This window comes from Schistocerca gregaria, chromosome 3 (assembly GCF_023897955.1).
Source record: "Schistocerca gregaria isolate iqSchGreg1 chromosome 3, iqSchGreg1.2, whole genome shotgun sequence".
In the NCBI taxonomy this organism is placed as follows: Eukaryota; Metazoa; Arthropoda; class Insecta; order Orthoptera; family Acrididae; genus Schistocerca; species Schistocerca gregaria.
In genome coordinates, this window is record NC_064922.1 from 369403033 (window position 1) to 369426135 (window position 23103).

The window sequence follows — 23103 nt, forward strand, 5'->3', positions numbered from 1 at the left end:
GTGGTGGGTGGCAGCAATTGCACGCCCTCATGACGACAGATGACAATCTACTGCCAGATCCTTCTAGTTAGGCCTTCAGAAGGCCTGCAGTTGGTGATGGCCACAGCTTCCATGAGTCTTGACTTGGTAGATGGCAGTACAGCTCACAGTGACCAAGTTCCTCCAGACAGGACTTCCTACTCCATGGAAGGCTGAAGGCAACTAGCAGAAGATCAATTGACTTAGGCCTCCTCCCTTGACAGGGTAGCTGCAGACTGAATGAACAGTGCTCCTTCAAAACAGAAATAGTATTTTTGCTGGGTTGGCTTCTGTGCTCTGGCGTGATGACGTGTCAATGAGACATCCTTCATCCTAGTTTTCTTGTTTGGTCAGTTCTCTTGGTCACTTTAAGATTTCAGTTGGGCAGCATGCTATTGCTGCCATGTCAATAAAGTGAATAGTTTCTCTTGCATCTGACTTGAGCTATGTTGTGGCACTTTGCACATGCACCATTGTATTGATGTCCTTCTGCTGCCATGATGTCATTTTGCTACATTGCTGGACCTGGAGCTCAGCTTGTTCAGGATGATGCAATAGCTTCGATGTTCACTGCTTCTCCATGAGCGGTCATTTCTCATTGGTATTTGAATTGGTTGTTGATCCATCCTGATTTGCCTCTGACATTGTCAGGGATGAATTTTGAAGTTTTCTGCCTGCACCATATTACTCTGCTGTGTGACATGTTGTTTGATTGTGTGTTTTTTTTTTTCTGCTTGTGCAGAAGAAACATCGTACAGTTAGCCAGATTAATATAATTCCAAATCAGAATGTTTTTACAAAAAATGAAGAATATTATATCAGGGTAATGATAGATGTTATTTTTTTAGCAGGCCAATGTACTCTCATGACCCACATCATCACAGTGATTTGGACAATATCCAAGGACCGGACATTGGCTCATTTGGTGTCCACAGCCACGAAGAAGAGTTTCACAAAGGTCAGTCTATCAACTGACAGCATGTCTGCACGCAGTTTTGGCTCTTGAAATATTTCAAAAGTTTTGTTTGTGTATTTGAATCGCAACTGCCTTTATAGAAAGTATATAATTTTATAACTTTTAAGTGCAAGTTCACCTGACAAAGCAGTTACAGTTTTTCTTCTCTGTAGACTAGAGGCTCAATGTAAGTGTCTCTAACAACTGTGGGATTTTTCTGTGGGTTGAATTCAAACCATTATAGACTTATTTTTAATTTGCTTTTTGCAGTTTGTAGTGCAAATGAAACTGTATTTCTTTTTGTGAAAAAAATTAATGAATCTTGCAAAGCACGTTTTCTGAGTTTTATAGAACATTGTCTTTAGTTGGAGAGTGCAATACCAAAATGGGTTTCAGTGATGACATTATAAAAGTCCTACACATAGATCACATTAGAATAAAACAGAGCTTTTTGTGAAACATCATCCATAAATTGATGTGATTTGTTTTATGTTTACCAGCCTATTGCGCTACCATTTCTAAGCTGTTGTGTGTCAAAATTGTGTCTTTCATTTACTGATCCCTTACAGCATTTTAATAGTGATTTATGTCTATGAAAGCTTGTTGTGTAGGATCTGGACCCTGTCACTCTCATCAGTGGCATCAAAACAGCAATGTTTACAGCTACAATAAAAGAAATTGGCATTTAGAATAAACAGAGGAAACATCTACATGTACTTCTACATCTAAATCCATACTCTGCAAACCACTGTCAGGTGCATGGCAGAGGGTACACCCCATTTTACCGCTTATTAGAGTTTCTTCCCATTCCAGTCACATATGGAACGTGGAAAGAAGGATTGTTTGGATGCCTCTGTGCATACAGTAATTATTCTAATCTTATCCTCATGATCCGAATGCGTGCAAAATGTAGGGGTTGTAGTATATTCCTAGAGTCATAATTTAAAGCCAGTTCTTGAAACTTTGTTAATAGTCTTTCTCAGGATAGTTTACGTCTATCTTCAAGAGTCTTCCAATAAAATTCCTTCAATATCTCTGTGACACAGTCCCACAGATAAAAAAAAAAAAAACGTGTGACTATTCATTCTGCCCTTCTCTGTATATGTTCAGTGTCCCCGTCTTATTTGGCGAGGTTCTCACACACTTGAGCAATATTTTAGAACTGGTCGCGTGAGTGATTTGTGAACAATCTCCTTTGTAGATTAATTGCACTTCCCCAGTATTCTACCAATAAACCGAAGTCTACCACTTGCTTTACCCACAAATGTGTTACATGATCATTCCATTCCGTATCCTTACAAAGTGTTACACCCAGGTATTTGTATGAGTTGACTGGTTCCAACAGTGACTTGTTGATATTATAGTTGTAGGACACTACATTGGTTCAAATGGCTCTGAGCACTATAGGACTCAACTGCTGCGGTCATCAGTCCCCTAAAACTTAGAACTACTTAAACCTAACTAACCTAAGGACATCACACACATCCACGCCCGAGGCAGGATTCGAACCTGCGACCGTAGCAGTTGCACGGTTCCGGACTGCGCGCCTAGAACTGCGAGACCACCGCGGCCGGCAACACTACATTTTTTCATTTGTTGAAGTACACAATTTTATGTTTCTGAACATTTAAAGCAAGTTTCCAATCTTCGCACTACTCTGAAATCTTACCGAGATTTGACTGAATATTTATGCAACTTTTTTTAGACAGTACTTCATCATAGATAATGGCATCATCTGCAAAAAGTCTGAGGTTACTATCAGTATTGTCTGCAAGGTCATCGATATACAACATGAGCACCAAGGCTCCCAACATACTTCCATGGGGCACACAAGAAGTTATTTGTATATCTGATGATGACTCTGCAGCCAAGATAATATGCTGCATCCTCTCTACCCAAAAGTCCTCAATCCAGCCTTAAAACTCACTTGACACCCCATATGACCGTCTTTTGACAATAATCCTAGGTGTGGTACTTAGTCAAATGTTTTTCAGAAATCAAGAAATGCTGCATCCACCTGACTGCCTTGATCCAAAGCTTTCAGTAAATCAAGTGAGAAAGTGCTATTTGAGTTTTACATGATAATTGTTTTTGGAATTCATGCTGGTTAGCATTGAGTAGGTAATTCTGTTCAACATACCTCATTATGTTTGAGCTCAGAATATAAGATTCTACAACAAATTGATGTCCAGAATATGGGACTGTAGTTTTGTGAATCACTTCAACTACCCTTCTTGTAGAAGGGTCTGACTTGTGGTTATCCTTTCCCCAAGAACTGGGCACGGTGTTTTGTTCATAAGCTTAATGTATTATTATGCAGGGTCAGGGTGAGTCAAAAAGGACTTCACAGCTTTGGAATGATATAGAAATTGTGACTCTTCAGGGTTTCCCGGCGGATATGTTGTAAATAGTCTTCACGGGTGTGCCGCTGGATGACATTGTGCAAATCCCACAATATTTCTTCGGAGCAACTGTCCGACATCATCAGGTGGTTGAACCTCGCTGGTGGCTAGGTACGACTGGCCTAGCCATCAGCAAGGTTCAACCACCTGATGATGTCGGACAGTTGCTCCGAAGAAATATTGTGGGATTTGCACAACGTCATCCAGCGGCACACCCGTGAAGACTATTTACTACGATATAGAAATTTATTGAGATAACTAACAGAATTGGCAGATGTGTAATTTTGTTGCACACAACCTTAAGTTTGATTCACATAGTGCATTAGTACCCCATTCCACCACCAGTAGTGCCAGTGTAGTGCACAGTTAAAATGGCTAATTTCACTGGTGTGGAGTATGCTTGCTGTGTGTTTTAGTTTCATGAAATGAACTCTGCAACAATTGTTCAGTGTAAATTTCCCACTGAGTGTGCTGGAGAATCTTCTAGCAGACTTACCATCTATTCTTGGCAGAAGAACTTTATTGAGATGGGCTGTTCACTGTGGCACTGTAAATAACCATTTCACCCACGTGTTGATGATTATGTTGGACAGGACAGGGAGAACTTTGCCCACAGTCCACAAAAATCAACGCAACATGCATCTTACTAGACTGGCCTTACACAAAAAACTGTTTGATGAGAACAGCGGAGACATTCACACTTAAAACCATAAAGATTAACAATGGCATGTCGCGTTAATGATGCAGATAAGGTTGCTTCTGGGGATTCTGTGCGGAAATGTTGCATCATATACAGAATGATGAGGAGTAGAAAAGAAGGGGAGCAGAGAAAGTGAAAAGACTGGTGGATGTGCTGGTAGAGAGTGATGAACAGTGAGGATGAGGGAACGTGAATTGGGAAGAGGTTGTAGGAAAGGGATGCAGAAACTTTTGGGTGGAGCAGAGCGTATGCGGACAATAGATTACAGTAGGTTGAAGCTAGGATGATTTTGAAAGAGGAGAACATTTGGTAAGGATAACACCTATATGTGCACTTCAGGTAAGTTGGTGGTGGAGGGGAGTATCTATATGGTCTAGGTTGTGAAGCAGCCATTGGAATCAAGCATGTTATATTAAGCCGAATGTTGTGCCACTGAGTGGTCCATTTTGATCCTGGCTACAGTTTGGCAGTGGCCATTCATTCTGGTGGACAGCTTGTTGGTAACCATACCAGTAAGAAATGCTGAGCAGTGATTGCAGCAGAGCTGGTATATGACACAGGTGCTTTCACAGATGGACCAGCCTCTGAAGAAGTAGTACAAACATCAAAAAAAAGTTTTACATCACCTCGGTTTTGAGAATTCCGGAACCTGTTCAGAAAATTGGGATAAAGATCAGCATAAACATAATTTCTGCCCTTTTTATTGCTCAAAAAAACCACACATTGCATGTTGTATCACGATACAGCGAGACCTTCAGAGGTGGTGGTCCAGATTGCTGTGAACACCGGTAACCCTAATACCAGTAGCATGTCCTCTCGCATTGATGCATGCTTGTATTCGTCGTGGCATACTATCCACAAGTTCATCAAGGCACTATTGGTCCAGATTGTCCCACTCCTCAATGGCGATTCGGCATAGCTCCCTCAGAGTAGTTGGTGGGTCACATTGTCCATAAATAGCCCTTTTCAATCTATCCCAGGCATGTTCGATAGGGTTCATGTCTGGAGAACATGCTGGTCACTCTAGTCGAGCGATGTTGTAATCCTGAAGGAAGTTATTCACAAGATGTGCACAATGGGGATGTGAATTGTCATCCATGAAGGTAATTACCTCGCCAATATGCTACCAATATGGTTGCGCTATTGGCCTGAGGATTGCATTCACATATTGTACAGGCATTATGGCCCCTTCCATGAGCACCGGTGGTAGACGTTGGCCCCACATAATGCCACCCCAAAACAGCAGGGAACCTCTACCTTGCTGCAAACACTGGACCAGTGTGTCTGAGGCATTCAGCCTGACTGGGTTGTCTCCAAACACATCTTCGACAATTATCTGGTTGAAGGCATATGTGACACTCATCGGTGAAGAGAATGTGGTGCCAGTCCTGAGCGGTCCATTTGGCATGTTGTTGGGCCCATGTGTACCGCTCTGCATGGTGTCATGGTTGCAAAGATTGACCTCGCCTTGGATGTTGGGAGCAAAGTTGCACATCATACAGCCTGTTGCGCACAGTTTGTGTCATAACACGATGTACTATGGCTGCATGAAAAGCATTATTCAATATGGTGGCGTTGCTGTCAGGGTTCCTCCAAGCCATAATCCATAGGTAGCAGTCGTCAACTGCAGTAGTAGCCCTCGGGTGGCCTGAGCAAAGCATGTCATTGACACTTCCTGTCTCTCTGTATCTCCTCCATGTCTGAATAATATTGCTTTGGTTCACTCTGTGACGCCTGGACACTTCCTTGTTGAGAGCCCTTCATGATACAAATTAACAATGTGGAGGCGATCGAACCATGGTATTGACTGTCTAGGCATGGTTAAACTACAGACAACATGAGCCGTTTACCTCCTTCCTGGTGGAACTGATCGGCTGTCAGACTCCCTCCTTCTAATAGGCACTGCTCATGCATGGTTGTTTACATCTTTGGATGGGTTTAGTGACATCTCAGAACAGATTGTGTATGTGATAGTATCCACAGTCAATGTTTTGGGAACCGAGGTGATGCAAAACCTTTTTTTGATGTGTGTTTGTGTATATGTCTGTGACAGGACTGGAATAGGAAGTGCTGGGTGGGTGGATTGGGCAGGTCTTGCACCTTGGTCTTCCACAGAGAAATGGTCCCTGTGGCAAGGAGTTGGGATTGGGAACAGTATAGGGATGAAGTAGGATGTTGTGTAGTTTGTGTGGGCAACAGAACACCTTTTAGGAAGGATCTTGGGTTGGATGTCCCTCATTTTAGGGCTTGGTGATAGATGGTCAAACCCCTGGTGCAGGATGTGGGTTTCAGTTGGTCCAGTATAGGATGGTATTGTGTAACGAAGGGGGCACTTCTTTGTAGTTACTTCTTTGGAATGGTGGGAGGATTGGAATTGTGTGGGGATATGGTACAGGAAATCTGTTTGCACACAAGGTTTGGAGGCTAGTGCCTGCCTATGAAGGCCTTTGAGAGACCATCAGCATACTGAGCAAGAGAGTACTTGTCGCTGCAGATGCGCCTTGTCCACGTGTCCAGGCTGTATTGGAGGAATTTTTTTGGTGTGGAAGGGTGGCAGCTGCCGAAATGCAGGTCCTGTTGGTGGCTATAGACAGATTTGTGGAAGGAGAAGGTCAACATCCAGGAAGGTGGCATGTTGATTTGAGGAGCAATGAGTGAAGTGGGTGCAAGAGAAGGTGCAGTTGTGTGGGAATAAGAGTAATGTATCATGGCCCTGCGACCAGGTCATGAAGATATTTTCAATGAATCAGAACAAGAGAAGGGGTTTGGGTTTTGGGGAGCCAGAAGGTTTTCTCTAGATGGCCCATGAACAGGTTGGCACACTAGAGAGCCATGAAGGTGCCCATGGCTGTGCCATGGACTTGTTTGCATAATTTTCCTTCAAAGGAGTAGCAGTTGTGTGTTAGAATAAAGTTATTCAAGTGTATGGGGAATGACATAATGGGTTTTGTAGTCTGATGGTTGTTCAGAGAAGTAGTTTTCAGTAGGGAAGCAACATCAACAGTGATGAAAAGTGATAGAGGAGGTAGAGGATGGTGGAGAGTCAGTGAAGGAACTGGTTGGTATCTTTGATATGGGAGGCTAGATTTCAGGCAGTTGGTTGGAGATGTTGATTAAAGAGGGCCAAAATTAATTTAGTGGGAGCACAATAATCAGCTAAAAGGGAATCTGGGATTGTTGGGTTTGTGGAACATGGAGAAGGGAGGTGTGCAGACTGTCATAGGGGTGAGGAGGAAAAAGGATTCAGGAGAGAGGTTCTGGGAAGGGTGTAAGGCTTTAAGTGGGGATTGGAGGTTATGTTGAACTTCTGGGATGCAATCACTGTGGCAGAGTTTACAGTTGGAAGAATCAAACAATTGGCAGAAGATTTCTGCTAGGTAGTTACTATGATTCATAATGACAGTGATGGAACCTTCATCTGAAGGTAGGGTGATGAGGTCAGGATCTGTTTTGAAGCTGTTTGCACCTATAGTTTCTTCTGCTGAAAGGTTGTTAGTTGTTGTCCTGAGGGAGGGACTTGACCAGGAAGTTGAGGCCAAGTTGTGACAAGGGGCAGTTAAGTGGGAAGGGGAACAATCACAGTTGGATTGTGATTATGAACTGGGAGAGGCAGGGTTCAATGTTTGGATTAGCTTGGAGGGGTTGGTGAGAAAGAAGTATTTCTGTTGCAGAAATTGGGAGAAGAAGAAAAGGTCTTTGTCAAACATGAAATGGCTAAATGTGGGTGTAGGGCTGAAGATGATGCATTTGGATAGGACTGAAACGTTGGTGGGGGTGAGGATTTTGGTGGAAAGGTTAACAACAGTGTTCTGGCTTTATTGTAGCTTTGGATTTAGCGAAGTGTTGGTGGACAGTTTTGAGGGATGTGGCAAGTCGAAGAGGTCAGCTAGGCAAAGTCTGGATGCTATAAGGAGTTGAGGAGGAGGAACACTGTAGGCAGGATTGGGGTCAGATAGTGGTGCTCCAAGGCAGCAGTAGGATGTCAGCAGGCTGGATAGCTGAAGGAGGTGGTGTCTGGAATTCTCTTTGAGGTTGTGGAGTGCAAGGTATTCAATTACAGAGATGTGATGTATGTAGTAGGAATTGCACAGCACAGTAGCAGTGTCTTGTGGAGGAAGCAGAGGCATTCAGGAATGCCTGGACCATGGAGATGTGTTTCTGCAGTATCAGGTTTGTGAGGGACACAGACTTGTGGAATCTGAAAAGGTGAATGCCATTGTCAAAGGAAGGGTAGGAACCAGAGAAGGAAATTTTATGGTTAGGCTGTTGATGGGATTCCATGATGTAGGCAGCATTTAAGGAACTCGATGTGAGACTGGGTTTTAGTCAGGGAAAGGGTACTTTTTTGAACTGGTGCTGAAAGATGGCGCAGGGGTCTGTTGTGGCAGGGATGGCATTGGGTAAACGGCAAATGAAGTACAAAATTCCAAATGAAGAGGTATTTGGCTGTGAGGGTAGCTGGATAATGGAAAAGATGCATAAAAGTACATACAGATATGCACAGTATGTGAAAATACACACAAACATGCACAAATAGATAAAAAATGGATGAGGTATGGAAATATGCAGATGTTGGGATAAGGGAGGAAGGGGGGGAAAGAGGTGGGGGACTAGTTTGGTTGGGGTTCTGAAGTTCGTGTGGCACAGGTAGGTGTGGAAAATAACATGTGAAAATACACATGGGTGAGGGAGGAAATTATGATCAGTAGCGGGGGGGGGGGGGGGGGGGGGGACGACTTCGTAGACACAGTAACCATGGCTGTGGCTAATTGCCTTTTGGATTAAGAAGCTGCTTCAGCTATATTTAATCTCTTTATTATAAGATCATAACTGGGGTGCATGGCACTGCAAACCACATCCTCAAGTGAAGTACACAACAATGAATCATGAATCCTAAAATACCCGCTAATATTAAAAAAATTTGAAGCAAATTTTAAAATTGTGTTAAATAGAGAAAATGTAGTCATGTAATTAAGTCACAAGAGCTAACTAGCTCAGAACATGGAATGCATCATTCATTTTCTGACCAAACTAATAAACTGCTAAATGATGGTACATGAATGAAACAAAATCAGTGGGACATAGGGATCCAAGTCCAAAATGGTCAGTGGAGCCTACACAAATTACATCATAGAAATTCTATGCTAACATGAAGATACATCAAAAACCATACAAAGACCTGGTGAGTGGCTTGTTTAAAGATCAGAGGGGGAACTTACAGCGAAGTGATACAGTAGCACAGAAAGCTGGGCATTGTATGTCAACCAAGTGGCTTGTTAACAGAAAAGGAAATATATATAAAATAAACACATATCACAACTCCAGTCTAAGCGCATTCCAAGAACATGGGATGTAACCATGCATTGTGAAATACTGACACCATGAAAGTAAACAACCAGTCCATGGAGGGCTCATGAAAGTGCAAATGATGCGCTGGTGGAACCTAAAAGTCTGTGATCTTTTGGAATGTGCGAATAATCAGTTACAGTAGAGCATCAATTATCCGAACTCATTGGGAGTGATGGGTGTTTGGAAAACCGGTTTATTCAGACAATGCACTTTGTCCTTATGTTTACCAGTTTATCAATAAAAACTACATACATGTATAATAACATGTATATATTTTATTTTTAGAAGGACAAGTACAGTTGGAATTTATGTAGGACAGCCTACGAAACAAAAAAAAAAAAAAAAATGTTGGGTAAATATATATCTAATAAACACTTGAAAATCCTTGATTCTGGTTTATCGAAGCAAGTGTGCTTGATTATGTGTAGGTAAGTCACGCACTTGTTTCAGCCAGATATCTGATACTAGTCACTTTTGTCCTGAGCTTCAGACCATTGCAAGACAGTTCTAAGATGTGAATGCTTCAGAAATAGTCAGCACATTTTCATCTTCATTTTCTGGACTATTGGTTTATGAAATACTGGTGGTGTCAGCTTTATTAGTGATGAGATTTGCAATTTCGCTCTGCTGCATGATTTGGTGTCCTGGATCTGCATTGTCAGCACTCGTCCATTCTTGAACGTCTTCTTAATCACATTCATGGCAATTGAGTTCTCTTAGCATTTGAGCATTTTGAACATAACATTTTGGTTGTCATTCTCAATTACACTTTGAGAACTTTCTGCCATACCAAAAATTTTATTACAGGTGTTTTTGAAATTGTTCCTTTTCACTATCCCATGCTGCTCCGATACATAGGACACATCTTTCAGATCAATATTTTTATGGCTTCAGACATTTTTCTCCCTACTCTTCTCTTTATAATAATTACTTACATAACAGTTCTTTTTTGTAATGCTGTTTGAAAGTACCATTAATACTTTGATTCATGGGGCTATAATAATAGGGTTACATTAGATAGAAAAATACCACTTTTATGAAGGCATCCTTTTTGTCTCCGGTACATCACATAATAGATAAATTGATGCATTGTCAAGGAGCAGTAATGTTTTTGCCCATTGGCCATTCTTTAACTGATGAGCTTTTGTATGTCCAGGTGCTTTTCTGTGAGTTGTAAACTAAGAAGAAACACTATGAGGTAGTTATCAGGATGAGATGGAAATTGGTAGAGGTGCTGTACATGTACAGACAAACAAATGATTACAGTCACAGAAAAATTGGATGATTTATTCAAGAGAAAGGGCTTCACAAATTGAGCAAGTCGGTAATGCTTTGGTCCACCTGTGGCCTAATGCAAGCAGTTATCATGGTATTGATTTGCTAGAGTTGGTGGATGTCTTCCTGAGTGATAGTGTGACAAATGTAAGAGAGTTAAAATCATGAGCTGGTTGGAGTGCTGTGCTCATAGTACTCCAAATTTTCTCCATTGGGGAGAGATACGGTGACCTTGCTGGCCAAGGTAAGGTTTGGATACCACAAAAGGAAATAGTAGAAACTCTTGCTGTTTGTGGGCAGGCATTATCGTGCTGAAATGTATTCCCAGAATAGCTTGCATGGAAGGAAAAAAACGGGCGTAAATATCAGCAATGTACTGCTATGCTAAGGGTGCTGCAGGTGACAACATAAGGGTTCCTGCTATGAAATGCAATGACACCTCAGACCATTACCCTCAGCTGTCAGGCCATATGGCAGGTGACAGTCAGGTTGGTCTCCCACTGCTTCCCGTAGAGTCTCCACACACATCTTCACTGGTCATCAGAGCTTGGTTTGAAGCAGGCCTCCTCACTGAAGATAAACATACTCCATTCAATGAGCTTTCAGGTCGAAGACATGCTTGGAGGTGCCCCAGACAGCAGTGGGATACTAACATGATTGTCACCCGTCACCCACCATGTGGCCCAACAACCAGGTGTGAGGGTCTGGGATGCCATATCATTTCATAGCAGGACCCCTTGGATTGTGCAGCTTACGCAGATATTATGTGTACAGAAGATACAAAACTGATGAAGAGTTTACATAGGAAAGTATTGCCATAATTGCATAGACTTTTATGTGGAGATACATATAACAAGCAATGAGAAATTGTTTGCTATATATATCTCCACATAAAAACTTTTTTTACCCCTTTTCCTATAGTTAATGTAATTGTTGTAATAATTCCCTATGTAAACACTGTGTCACTTTTGTATTATTCTGTACAAACAATATCTCTGTAAGTCACACATCATTTTTATTTGTGTTTGCGACATTCAGTTGTCTCCTGAAGATGACCTGAGAAGCTGAAAGCTAGTTCATGATCAGATGAATATAATTTTGTATAACATTAGTAAGTATTTTACTTTTTAGTATTATTATCATGTTCTGCCAAGCTCTGAGAGAAAATTAAGTTAATGTTAATAATTATAACTATTAGCAGGAAGAATTAGGGGCATAGATGGTACAACAACAATCCACAAACTCACATATCTGTGTGTTTTGCATGGACAAGACCATGGTACAGTGTGGTTTGGAAGTCAGAGTGTGTGTGGTTTGGGATGAAAAAACACAAAGAAGAACAGAAATAAATGAATAGATTAATTCTTTAGAGAACAGGAACAAAGGAAAACATTTCCAAGTTGTGGGGGGAAGGAAAGTCATTATGCAAAATTAGACAATGAAAAGGCCTTTTGTTAAAAGAATAGACTGCTGCTCACCATAAAGATAAGTTAAGTTACAGACAGGCACAATGAAAAGACTGTAACACATTGAGATTTCAGCTAAAGCCTTCTTCAGAAAGGAAACAAGCACACGCACATGCACACGCATGCGAGCTCGCTCGCGCTGCGCGCACCACGCACACGCACACGCACACGCACACGCACACGCGCGCGCGCACACACACACACACACACACACACACACACACACACACACACACACACACACACACACACACACACTTACACTTTCACATTTACATTAGCTAGCACATCTCATACACATGACCATTATCTCCAGTCATCGCGTTTGCAACATTGTCGCAGAACATGCAGATGAATTAATATAACATATTTGCTTCCAATGGCTGCTTCTAACCTGGGCCATCTTGAACCTCCCCTCTGCCACGAGCTTTTCTTAACTGTACAGATAGATGTTATCCTTACAACACATTATCCCCTCCCAAAATCATCCTGTCCTCAACATATGATAATTTACTGTTGTCTCACCGTTCAACCAACAGTTTCTGCTCCTCTGTCCTATCACCTCCTCCCAAACCACATCCCCCACCCTCATTATCTGCCACTCTTGGCCAGTGGACCCACCATTCTTCCCCCTTGTCTGCACCTTTCATTTTCTTCTCCCTTCCCCCTTCCAGAACATCCCTCCCCTACAACCTCCCGACACTGCATCTGTGCACTTGGCAGACTTGTCCTGCCACCATCTAGTTCCTGAATGCTCCACCAGGCAGTGCTCACTTCTCTCCCCCACCCGTACCCTGATATCCCTCCCCCTTTACTGCTTCTGTTCGATGTAGTTGCATTCTGGCCAGATGGGCCGGGGATAGTGGTCATTGTGTGTGTGTGTGTGTGTGTGTGTGTGTGTGTGTGTGTGTGTGTGTGTGTGTGTGTGTGTTGCATTTCTGAAGAAGGCTTTGGTCAAACGAACGCTCAATGTGTAACACTCCTTTTGTTGTGCTTGTGTGCAACTCAGTGTGCTACCTTTATGGGCAGTAGCAGTCTTTCCTTTCCATTAAATTGTTGATATTCCAACTTGAACGTCCCATTGTTTCATTTGGACTCATAACATTGTCATATCAACAAAATATTTTGACAATGAGTTTCTTGCCTTTAAAAATAGAAACTCATGATGTTTTATCGGAGATAAATGTTGCTACAGATGGAAAATGCAAAAGTATTGAAACCTCAATTAGTGTAAAATTGGGCTGGTGAGTCTTTCACAATAACTGTTTCAAATTTATATACACAACATTCATTCTATGGTTCACAAAGAGAAATCATCATTTTCACTGTGAAAATATCTAATAAGTTATTAATGCCTTCAGTTGTTGTACATAGTAAAATCCATTTTTTGAATGTTGGCTCCTGAAAATTACTACAAATAATGTTTTATTGCTTACCAGCTCCCTTTCACATATGTACTAATTAAGCAATTCATTCTTTCCTTTTAACAGATGAGGACAAAGTAGCCCGTAAACTGGCGCAGAAAGTCAGAGTGCTCTGCTGGGTGATGACTTCCCCAAAGAATCATAATCTGAAGGCACGTCATGTCAAAGCAACTTGGGGGCATCGGTGTAATAAACTCCTTTTCATGAGCAGCACCAATGGTAAGTGTTGGCTATCTGAAATACTAGTGCTGTCACTTAGAGGGCTAAGAGCACCCCCCCCCCCCCCCCCCCCCCCCACACACACACACATACACGCACACAACTTGAATATAAATGTTCCTCCTTCATTATATGTTCCTGTAATAAAACTTGTGCACACATACAGCATCAAATGAATGCACACAACTGAGAATTAAGTAGGAGATCATCTTTCCAAATTGAGGGACAATCCATTGAGCAAAATACTGAAGAGATTGTAGAAATAATACTGTAAAAAAATTATCAATGTCCTTGTGTGAAGAAACAAGCTGCAGAACAAAAAATGGAAAAAAACAACAACACATTGCCAGCAACAGGATTGATTTCAAAAACTGAGAAATACAAAATTTGGCCACATTATCTGTTTTCAGTTGTCAATCCACAACATATCTTGTTCTCTGAGGTTCATTACACATCCTATTAGACATCTCTCTCTTTTGCAGTGTTCCATTTCTGCAGATTGTCCTTGGATCTCTTTAGTCCCATTCCCAATTATTGTGATTATATAACATTGACTCATTCAGAATATAAATCTTATCATGTGCAGTTCATTGATTGATTTGTGTTCTTATATTCTTGAATTAATAAGGAAAGTTCTGGTGTAATGTAGATATTTTTGGAGTAAACAAAACCATTCGGGGGGGGGGGGGGGGGGGAGGAGGTGGATAGAGGGAGGAAGAGATATGAAGCAGCAGGAGGACGGGTTGGGGAGGAATAGATAGTGGCTTGGAGGCAGACAGCAGATGTGCACGCCCTGAGTGCAGGAGGGATGGGTGGCAGTTGCATGGGCTAGGGATGCGACACCAGGGCACTGGAGCCAGTGAGGTGTAATGCATGATGATGACGATGATGATGATGTGAAGGAAAACTGTTGCAGAGAGGGTGTGGGAATGGTGAGTTAACGGAGATTGAGCCAGGAGGATTATGGTAGCAAAAGATGTATTATAATCATAACTCCCATCTCCATATTTCAGAAAAATTGGTGCTGGAGGGAAGGATTCAGGTGACACAGTCTGTGAAGCAGCCATTGAACTTGAGCATGTTGTGTTTTGCCACTGGTTGGTCAACTCTGCTCTTGACTGCAATTTGCCTGTGGTCACTCATTACAGTGGACAGCGGTCAGTGGTCATGATCATGTTAAAGGCTTCGCAGAACATATGACATGGCACTTTCACTAGTGGCTGTGCCTCTGATGGAATAGGATAAGCCTGTGACAGGGCTAGAGTAGGATGTGCTGAGTGGGTGACTCAAGCAGATCATGCACCAGGGTCTTTCATAGGGATATGGCCCTTTTGCTAAGGGACTAAGAGTGGGAGTGGCATAGGGATGGGAAAGGATGTTGTGTAAGTTGGGGGGGGGGGGGTGATCTTCATCATATGCAGCACCTCAGCACCTCTAGTTCCCAGGTGTCGCATGCACAACCTGTGCAACTACCCCCTCTCTCCCGCATTTTCATCCTGCATGCCTCTCTCTGAGGTGTAAGCTACCGCTCTCCAACTGCTCAACCTGCTTTCCACCTCCTCCCTTCACCCACCTCAACTGATACAGCTCCCATGCAAATCCACCTGTCAAGCTGCAGTCTCAGTGTTTTGTGTCCAAACAGCACATTGTAGGTGCACAGGTGTGTGTGTGTGTGTGTGTGTGGGGGGGGGGGGTCAGTTACTTGTGCAACTGATTCCTGATTGTTTGACTAACCATCCAGCCCTTTATATCATTACCTCCATCTCTTTCTTTATCAGTTTAAAAAGTAAAATTCTTATATCAGCCACAGCATCAATTCTCTCATTGTGTCAAAGATTCTAATTTCAGTAGTGTTTGCTGTTCTTCTAGATACCCTTTGTAAAGCAGTTCAGTCTAAATGTGTCCATGTATTCTGTTCAGTTTAAATTACTGTTTGTCCATTATATTTTCTTCACCCATCAATTCCTTTGTCATGTACTACATACTACACAAATGAAAAAATAATATAACATGAGTGGGATGCTTAAATACCATTAATGCCATTATGTAAGTGTGTATTTCTGTCTAAGTGCTGTTAACTACATTTTTTTTAACAGATACATCATTACCAACTGTTAAGCTCCCAGTGAAAGAGGGTAGAGATCATTTATGGGCCAAAACAAAAGAAGCATTTCGTTATGTGTATAATCATCACCTAAATGATGCAGACTGGTTTATGAAAGCTGATGATGACACGTAAGTTTGAATTCCTTGCTGTTTGACTATGAAAATATTATGGAAGCTGATACTGACAAAATACTTAACTTGGGGGGAGAGAGAGAGAGAGAGAGAGAGAGAGAGAGAGAGAGAGAGAGAGAGAGCCCTATTTACATTTCGAGAGCACTATTTACATTTCTGAAGGCAAAAGTCAGTATCAAAACAGCCATGTTATGAAACTGTAATGTCATTCACTAATATGTGTGGAAGAATTTTAACATAGCCTCTTACATAATTTTATTGCAGTAACTGTAACTTTCAGTCTTGAGAGTCACTACTGAGAAAAATCTTACTGATTCATCAAACCCTAATGAAGCTTTTCTATTCCACTGGAATTCTTCTTGGGTTGAGACATTGTCATGATGTAATGAAAACTACTGACATTTCAACTGCTATATGGAAAATCCAGGATGGAATGTAACAATACTAGAGAAGGAAAGTTGCTACACTCTCCATATAGCAGAGATGCTGAGTCGCGATAGGCACAATAAAAAGATTCACACAATCATAGCTTTTGGCCATTAAGGCCTTTGTCAGCAGTACACATGCACGCGCGCCCACACACACACACACACACACACACACACACACACACACACACACACACACACACACACACACAAGCGCAACTTGCACACACATCTGCAGTCCCGGAGAGCTGAAACTACACTGTGTGTGCGTGTGTGTACGTGTGTCTACTGCTGACAAAGGCCTTAATGGCCGAAAGCTTTATTGTGCCTATCACTTCCTCCAGATGATTTACCTGTGATTTGTGGTTGGTGCTTTGTACATTATATACCAGTGGTTGTCATACTCATTAGTCAACAGAGCCATATATCAACAGCACAACAATTGAAATTTCTTTTGAGAGCCTTTTTTTTAACTTAAACTATATAGAAAGGTACATTGTTATTAATTTACTAAGGGTACTTCTAAGTTGGCCTTCGCTAAAACTATCCTCAGTCTTGTAGAGGTACATTCACTGAGGTTGACCCCATCCTACTCACCCATCAGTACTCATCTTGTGTAATTGTTTTGTGTGTCTCCTTTTGTTTATTCCCTTTGTAAGTCCAAACCATCTCAACATACCTTCCTCAATATGCACACCTTATCTTATTTCACTCCACAATGCTCCCCAAAACTACCTTAATAAACTAATAAAGTTTAATGTCTTAGTTAAACTATGGGTACATTGAATAAAACTTGATGTCATATTTAATAACAGTATTATTTATTGGTAAAATTAAATTGTACTGTATATATAAAATTAAATGACAACAGTGACTGACAAATAATGCTGTGAACAATGGCTTTACATGTCCTTGGAAAGTTTGATAAGTAAAGTTTGTATGTTGTTGTTTTCAGTTTTACACACAATTCTAGATTCTCATCAACAAGATGACTCCTCAATTTACTCTTGATAAGGTACACACTTGAAAATAATTTTTCACATGAACATGTGGATCCGAATAAGGAAAGAAAAGCAAACACTGGTTTATTTTTCAGCTGATTGTATGAGTCAGGAAGTCTAGGTGTTAAAAATAAACATATATTCCTTCTCTAGATATTTCAAAGAAGACCACTTATGGTGTGAACTAAATTAACATTTGGTTTTATCCAGTATTTCTATATAAAAAAAAATCAAATCTGACCTCTATAGTTCTTTGCTTTTTAAGTCCAGCAGTTGCATTTCAAAGATGCAATTGTCAGTATTAAAGGGAGAAAATTGTAATGCTTTTATAGTAACATTAAGAGTTGTTATAACAATGGGTAACATCACTTTGCCATTTCTAAATCCCTGAAACCTGTTGTGAAAAGCTTTCATCATATTTAAAACTGTTGTTTTGAAACAGCAAATTGCAATATCATAATTATTGTTTTCGCATGTTCTCTACAGAATAAATTTGAAATACTTGTATAGGACAGATTACTTGACAGATATGGGACAGTGTTGCATTTTCTAGCTTGATGCTTTTTTTTTCTCCGGCACATCTACTTTGCAATCCAGATTCTCAGCTTTCATTTCAATATATCTGCTAAAGTTATAAGAAAACAGTTAAATTTAGCGTTTGTTTTGAAAATACCAAATTCTTATTTACAATCAAAAGTTTATATATAAAGCTACAAAATATTGTCATTTATCCATTAACTGTAAAAGGGCTTATTAGAAGAAATTTCAAAATGTAAAAAAGTATCCATAACTGTACTGATCTTATTTTGTGATTAAGTAACATTCAATAATACTAATGTTGTTTTTGTTTCAGGTATGTGATAGTAGAAAACTTGCGCTACATGCTTTCTGCTCATAAACCTACTGACCCATTGTACTTTGGTTGCCGATTCAAACCATATGTAAAACAGGGTTACATGAGTGGTGGTGCAGGTTATGTTCTGAGTCGAGAGGCAGTGAGATTATTTGTGGAGGATGGACTTCCAGACAAGAAAAAATGCCGTCAAGATCATGGTGGAGCTGAGGATGTGGAGATGGGTATGTAGTGGTACATTTTATACATTTACTCTGAAGTGCACCAAGCACGAGCAATGGCTGGCAATGATTCAAGGCATGGACATGCAGTCACTTCATATATTTCACATTTGTGGCAAACCGCAGCAATCAGCCGCTTACTACTTGGCAATCTCAGGCAATCTGATGGATCGCAAGTGATTTGTGCATGCAATATGGCTGCCTGACTGTTTAGCAGCAATATATGGCAATACGGCTGCCTGGCTGCTTGCAGTTTCTCTACTAATTAAGTGTGGTTGATTAGTTTTGCTTCATTTTGCTTTGACCATGTCGAGGAAGAACTTTACAGTTGAATTTATAGTTGTTCAGGAACTACGAAGCACTCTTGAGAAGTGAAGTAGAGGCCAGAGTTGCCATTTGTATTAAGAAATAATACAAAATATACCCTTTATTTTCAGTGTTTAACAGTTTGAAGCATGTACTGTTGAAGTAGAAATAGTGAGAAGTTCATAGTTTAAATATTCAGGCAAGTCTATTATATAGCTATACTCCATTCCCTTTTCATTTCATATAATTTGACTCTTCCTCGTACAGCTGAGTTGAAGTATTTTCTAAATTTACTTATAGTTCCCAAGAAGAGCTTTTCAAAACAGTTTCAGTAAAATAAAATTCCTGTTTTATTTATTTATTTTTGTAAGTGTTCTTGGGGACAAGGAGATCAACTACAACTGCTGTTAAACATAGGAGTTCATTTTACACACTAGAACTTCTCGACACAGTGGAATCCATAATACAGATTTAAATTGCTGTGAAAACTGCTTGAGTGTGGTGGAGTCAAAGCAACCAACCGATTGCAGCAAAATCGTGTGACATGGATTGTTGCAGTCCATCACTTGGGTGGGGGACCTTAAGTATTTACACAATATTTGAACATATTACAACTAAAACAACAGTACAGTAATGGAAATTCCAGTAAGAAAAATAATACATCATCATTAAAATAATAGTAAACTGCTTGGAATCACAGAAATTTGAGTCAGATATTACAAGACTAAGGAGGAAAATGAGAATAAAAGTTGTATGAAAATGTAAAAAGTTAGTACCGTAGACATTTTATTTAGTGCCAAACTAATATAGGTAACATGGAATTACTGACAACAGCTGGCAGAGAAGTCCCTAAATGTTGGATTTTCAAATAAAGTTTCCTTTGTTTTTCCCTAGGTAACAAGCTGCGGAGGTGAATGTTTGTCAAGATTAAGAATTAATTATTGTGAAGTATGTGGAACACTTGTTGGGAGGGACATTCAGCTTTGAATACGATCTATGAATTGTTCATTCATTCACATGTTGTATTCCATAAATCTCACCATATAGATATGTTCTCAGGGACATGAAATTCGTCATCTTTTACATCAACATAAAAGGACGCCACTGTAGGCTGCTTCTGTAAAGTATACTAACAACTGATGGTGATGATGATGATGATGATGATGATGATGATGATGATGATGATTGTTAATCTGTTCACGCTGATAATTATCAAAATTACAGCTAGATATTAGGAGAAAAAAAGCCGCTTTGAAAAGAGCTTATATCCATGACATGTGTACATCAGATGCTGGATAATAGTATTTGACCAAAACCAGTTGGACAGTAAAGACTAAACTGAACAGCAGCACTGCTCAAATGCTGTTTTGGATAAAAAGAATTAATGTGACCTTACTCAAGTACTCGCCATCTATCTTGGCAAGTCCATTACCTGTTTAATACAAACATTAGTGTTTATTTATGTCAATTAACATCTCGAAGTCCAAGTTGAGTTAATAGAAGATATAGAAAGATTGTAGCTGCACAATCCAGCACACGTTTGATCAGTTAGAGCATCATAGAAATGCCCAAAATACTCCAGCTGAGTGAATCACAGTATCTAAAATTTCTTGTGCACTCTGGGGTAAAAAGTTAAAAGGGAATCAAGACATGGTTAAACTAATAAACCAACTCAGTTCAGTGTGTTATCTTTTTAGAGGAATTTGTCATCATGTTGACCTAAAGATAAATGTGTTGGCTCATTTTGCATACCATATATATGTAAATCTAATGCACCATTGAATGTAAAGTGCTCTTCAACTCTTCAATTTTGGAATTTAAAATCGCAAAAAAAAAAAAAAAAAAAAAAAAAAAAAAAAAAAAAAAAAAAAAATTTGTTGGCACATCAGTAGTAGGCTAAATTTATTTCACACAACAATGAATGGATACAGAAACTATCAAAACAACAATAAATTTTAAATGACCCATAATTAAGTGATTCAGGCATTATTAAAAAACAGAACCTAACTTTATTATCTACATGACATGCAAACAAACATTCAATAAATTACGAGCATTACTCATTGTTATTCCCTAATGCCATCATTACTGGTATCCTCAGAGGAGTCTGCATCAGAAAAATATTCTTTTCCTGATTCCCAATCATCCATGGTGTCGTTCCAGAGCACATCATCTGCAGCTGCCATCCAGAGTACTTAGAACATACCAGTTCTTGAATGATTTTACGATCATTAATGCTTTTATGTTTTTCGAGGCAGCCAAAATCCAGAGGACAATAATGTGGAGTGAAGTACACTTAATTGTCCCTTTCAGAGCCAGTTCACAGTTTGGCTTTCATACTGTTTCTGAATGTAACCTTTGAAATGTTTATGTTTTTATAGTAGCACCCAGCGGGTTGTACACAGAAGTCATTCCTCCAGGAATAATGACAAGATTACTGGCAAGGCTTTGGGTCTTTTTTATGTTGTCAGTAAGATGACTGTGAAATGCATCAAGAGAAAGCATTGGTGGTAGTGTGGAAAGCCCACCAGATAGGAATTCCCATACGTCAAGCCAGTCAAGCATTAAAACTTCAGTCATCCATCCCTTCTCTTGTTTTCAAACAATGACATCATCAGGGAAGAACTTTTCATTTTTATGAGTCTTGGGACTTGTTTTCTGCTTGAAGATTGAAAAAGGACAATTTTGCACCCATCTTCACCCATCACTACTTGGAGGCATCTTATCATCAGGCAGCTCCACGGATGGGGTTTTCATGGATGTCTTCCCAATTTTATTTGGTCCTTCCTGTTGCCACGTTATTTTCGGTACCAAGTCGGAGACGTACTGTCTAGTCGCTTTGAACAAGAGAACGGTGTCCCTCAAGGTAGTGTTTTAAGTGTGACAGTCTTTGCTACTGCTATTAATAGTAGTACGTCTGTTGTGAAAAGTCCTGTGCAGTGTTCCTTGTTTGTGGACGATTTCTCTGTAGTTTGCTCCTCTTCAAGCCTTGCAACGACGACTCGTCAGATGCAACTCACTCTCCGACGTTTGGATGACTGGGCACAGAAGAGTGGTTTTCAGTTTTCAACTGATAAGTCGGTGTGTGTTTTTTTTAACCGTTCTCGTTCCATTTTTGACTTGCCTGAGTTGAGGATGAGGGACACCGTTCTGAATTTTAAAGACACGGTGAAGTTTCTGGGCCTCACTTTTGATTCTAAGCTTACGTGGCTGTCACACATTAAGGAACTGAATAAATGGTCTCTTAAGGCGATGTCTATTTTAAAATGTCTTAGTCACCTCACATGGGGACCAGACAGGACTTGTCTGCTCTGGTTTTACAGAGCCTTCGTGCAGTCCCGGCTTGATTATGGATGCACGGTGTATGGGTCTGCAAGACCCGCTTATTTGAAGCTGTTGGATGTGGTGCACCATGAGGGGATTCGGCTGGCCACTGGGGCGTTCAGAACGAGCCCCATACCGAGCCTGTGTGCAGAGGCAGGTGAACCGCCACTTCACCTCCGGCGGCGTCTACTAATGGTGCACCAGGCCTTTCAAACATTATCCACACCATACACGCCTGCATCCCACACTGTTGCTCAGCCTCCACTGGAAAGGCTTTTTCGCAACCGGCAACGAGCAACAAGGCCCTATGGGATTCGTGCAAAGGACTGCATTTTAGAGATGGGTGTGGCTGGTTTTAATGTTTTATGTCGAGGTTGGAGCAGATACCCACCTTGGCTCCTCCAAAGGCCCAGACTGATATTAGATTTGGCAAATTTTAAGAAAGACAGTACATCAGATTTTACTTTCAAATCTTTATTTTTTAACATTTTAGATAGGCATCATGATTTTACAGTAGTATACACTGATGGATCCCAACAGGGGGATTTTCTTGGCTGCTCAGTAGTGTTCCCCGAACGTGTCATCAGGATTCGCCTTCCCCTGGAATACACTGTTTTTTCCGCAGAACTTCACGCGATCCTGAAGGCATTGGAGCAGATACGGTGTACTCAGGGCAAAAACTTTATAATTTGCTCTGACTCAATGAGCGCATTACAGTCACTGCAGAATCTGTACCCAGCGGAGAAGTTGGAACAGCTGATTTATGACCGACTGTACATCCTCCAACGACAGGGCAAGCAAGTGTCCTTTTGCTGGGTGCCAGGGCATGTGGGCATACGGGGAAACGAACAAGCTGATAGAGCTGCCAAGGACGCCTGCAGATTACCGGAAGTGACAAAATGTTCTATTCCTTTGCAAGGTATT

At 40.7% G+C, this 23103-nt stretch overlaps 1 protein-coding gene across 4 annotated transcripts in view; it reads left to right on the plus strand.

Annotated features, from left to right (window-relative positions):
* Positions 1-23103, plus strand: part of LOC126354265 (glycoprotein-N-acetylgalactosamine 3-beta-galactosyltransferase 1-like) — a 339265-nt gene that overhangs the window by 294366 nt on the left and 21796 nt on the right. For 2 of the 4 annotated variants that reach the window (XM_050003793.1, XM_050003792.1), the window contains exons 4-7: positions 867-976; positions 13656-13808; positions 15905-16043; positions 18329-18552. In XM_050003793.1, the coding sequence (XP_049859750.1) occupies positions 867-976; positions 13656-13808; positions 15905-16043; positions 18329-18552 (626 nt within the window). The remainder of the gene's footprint in view (positions 1-866; positions 977-13655; positions 13809-15904; positions 16044-18328; positions 18553-23103) is intronic. The other 2 variants (XM_050003796.1, XM_050003795.1) reach the window with 1 other exon arrangement.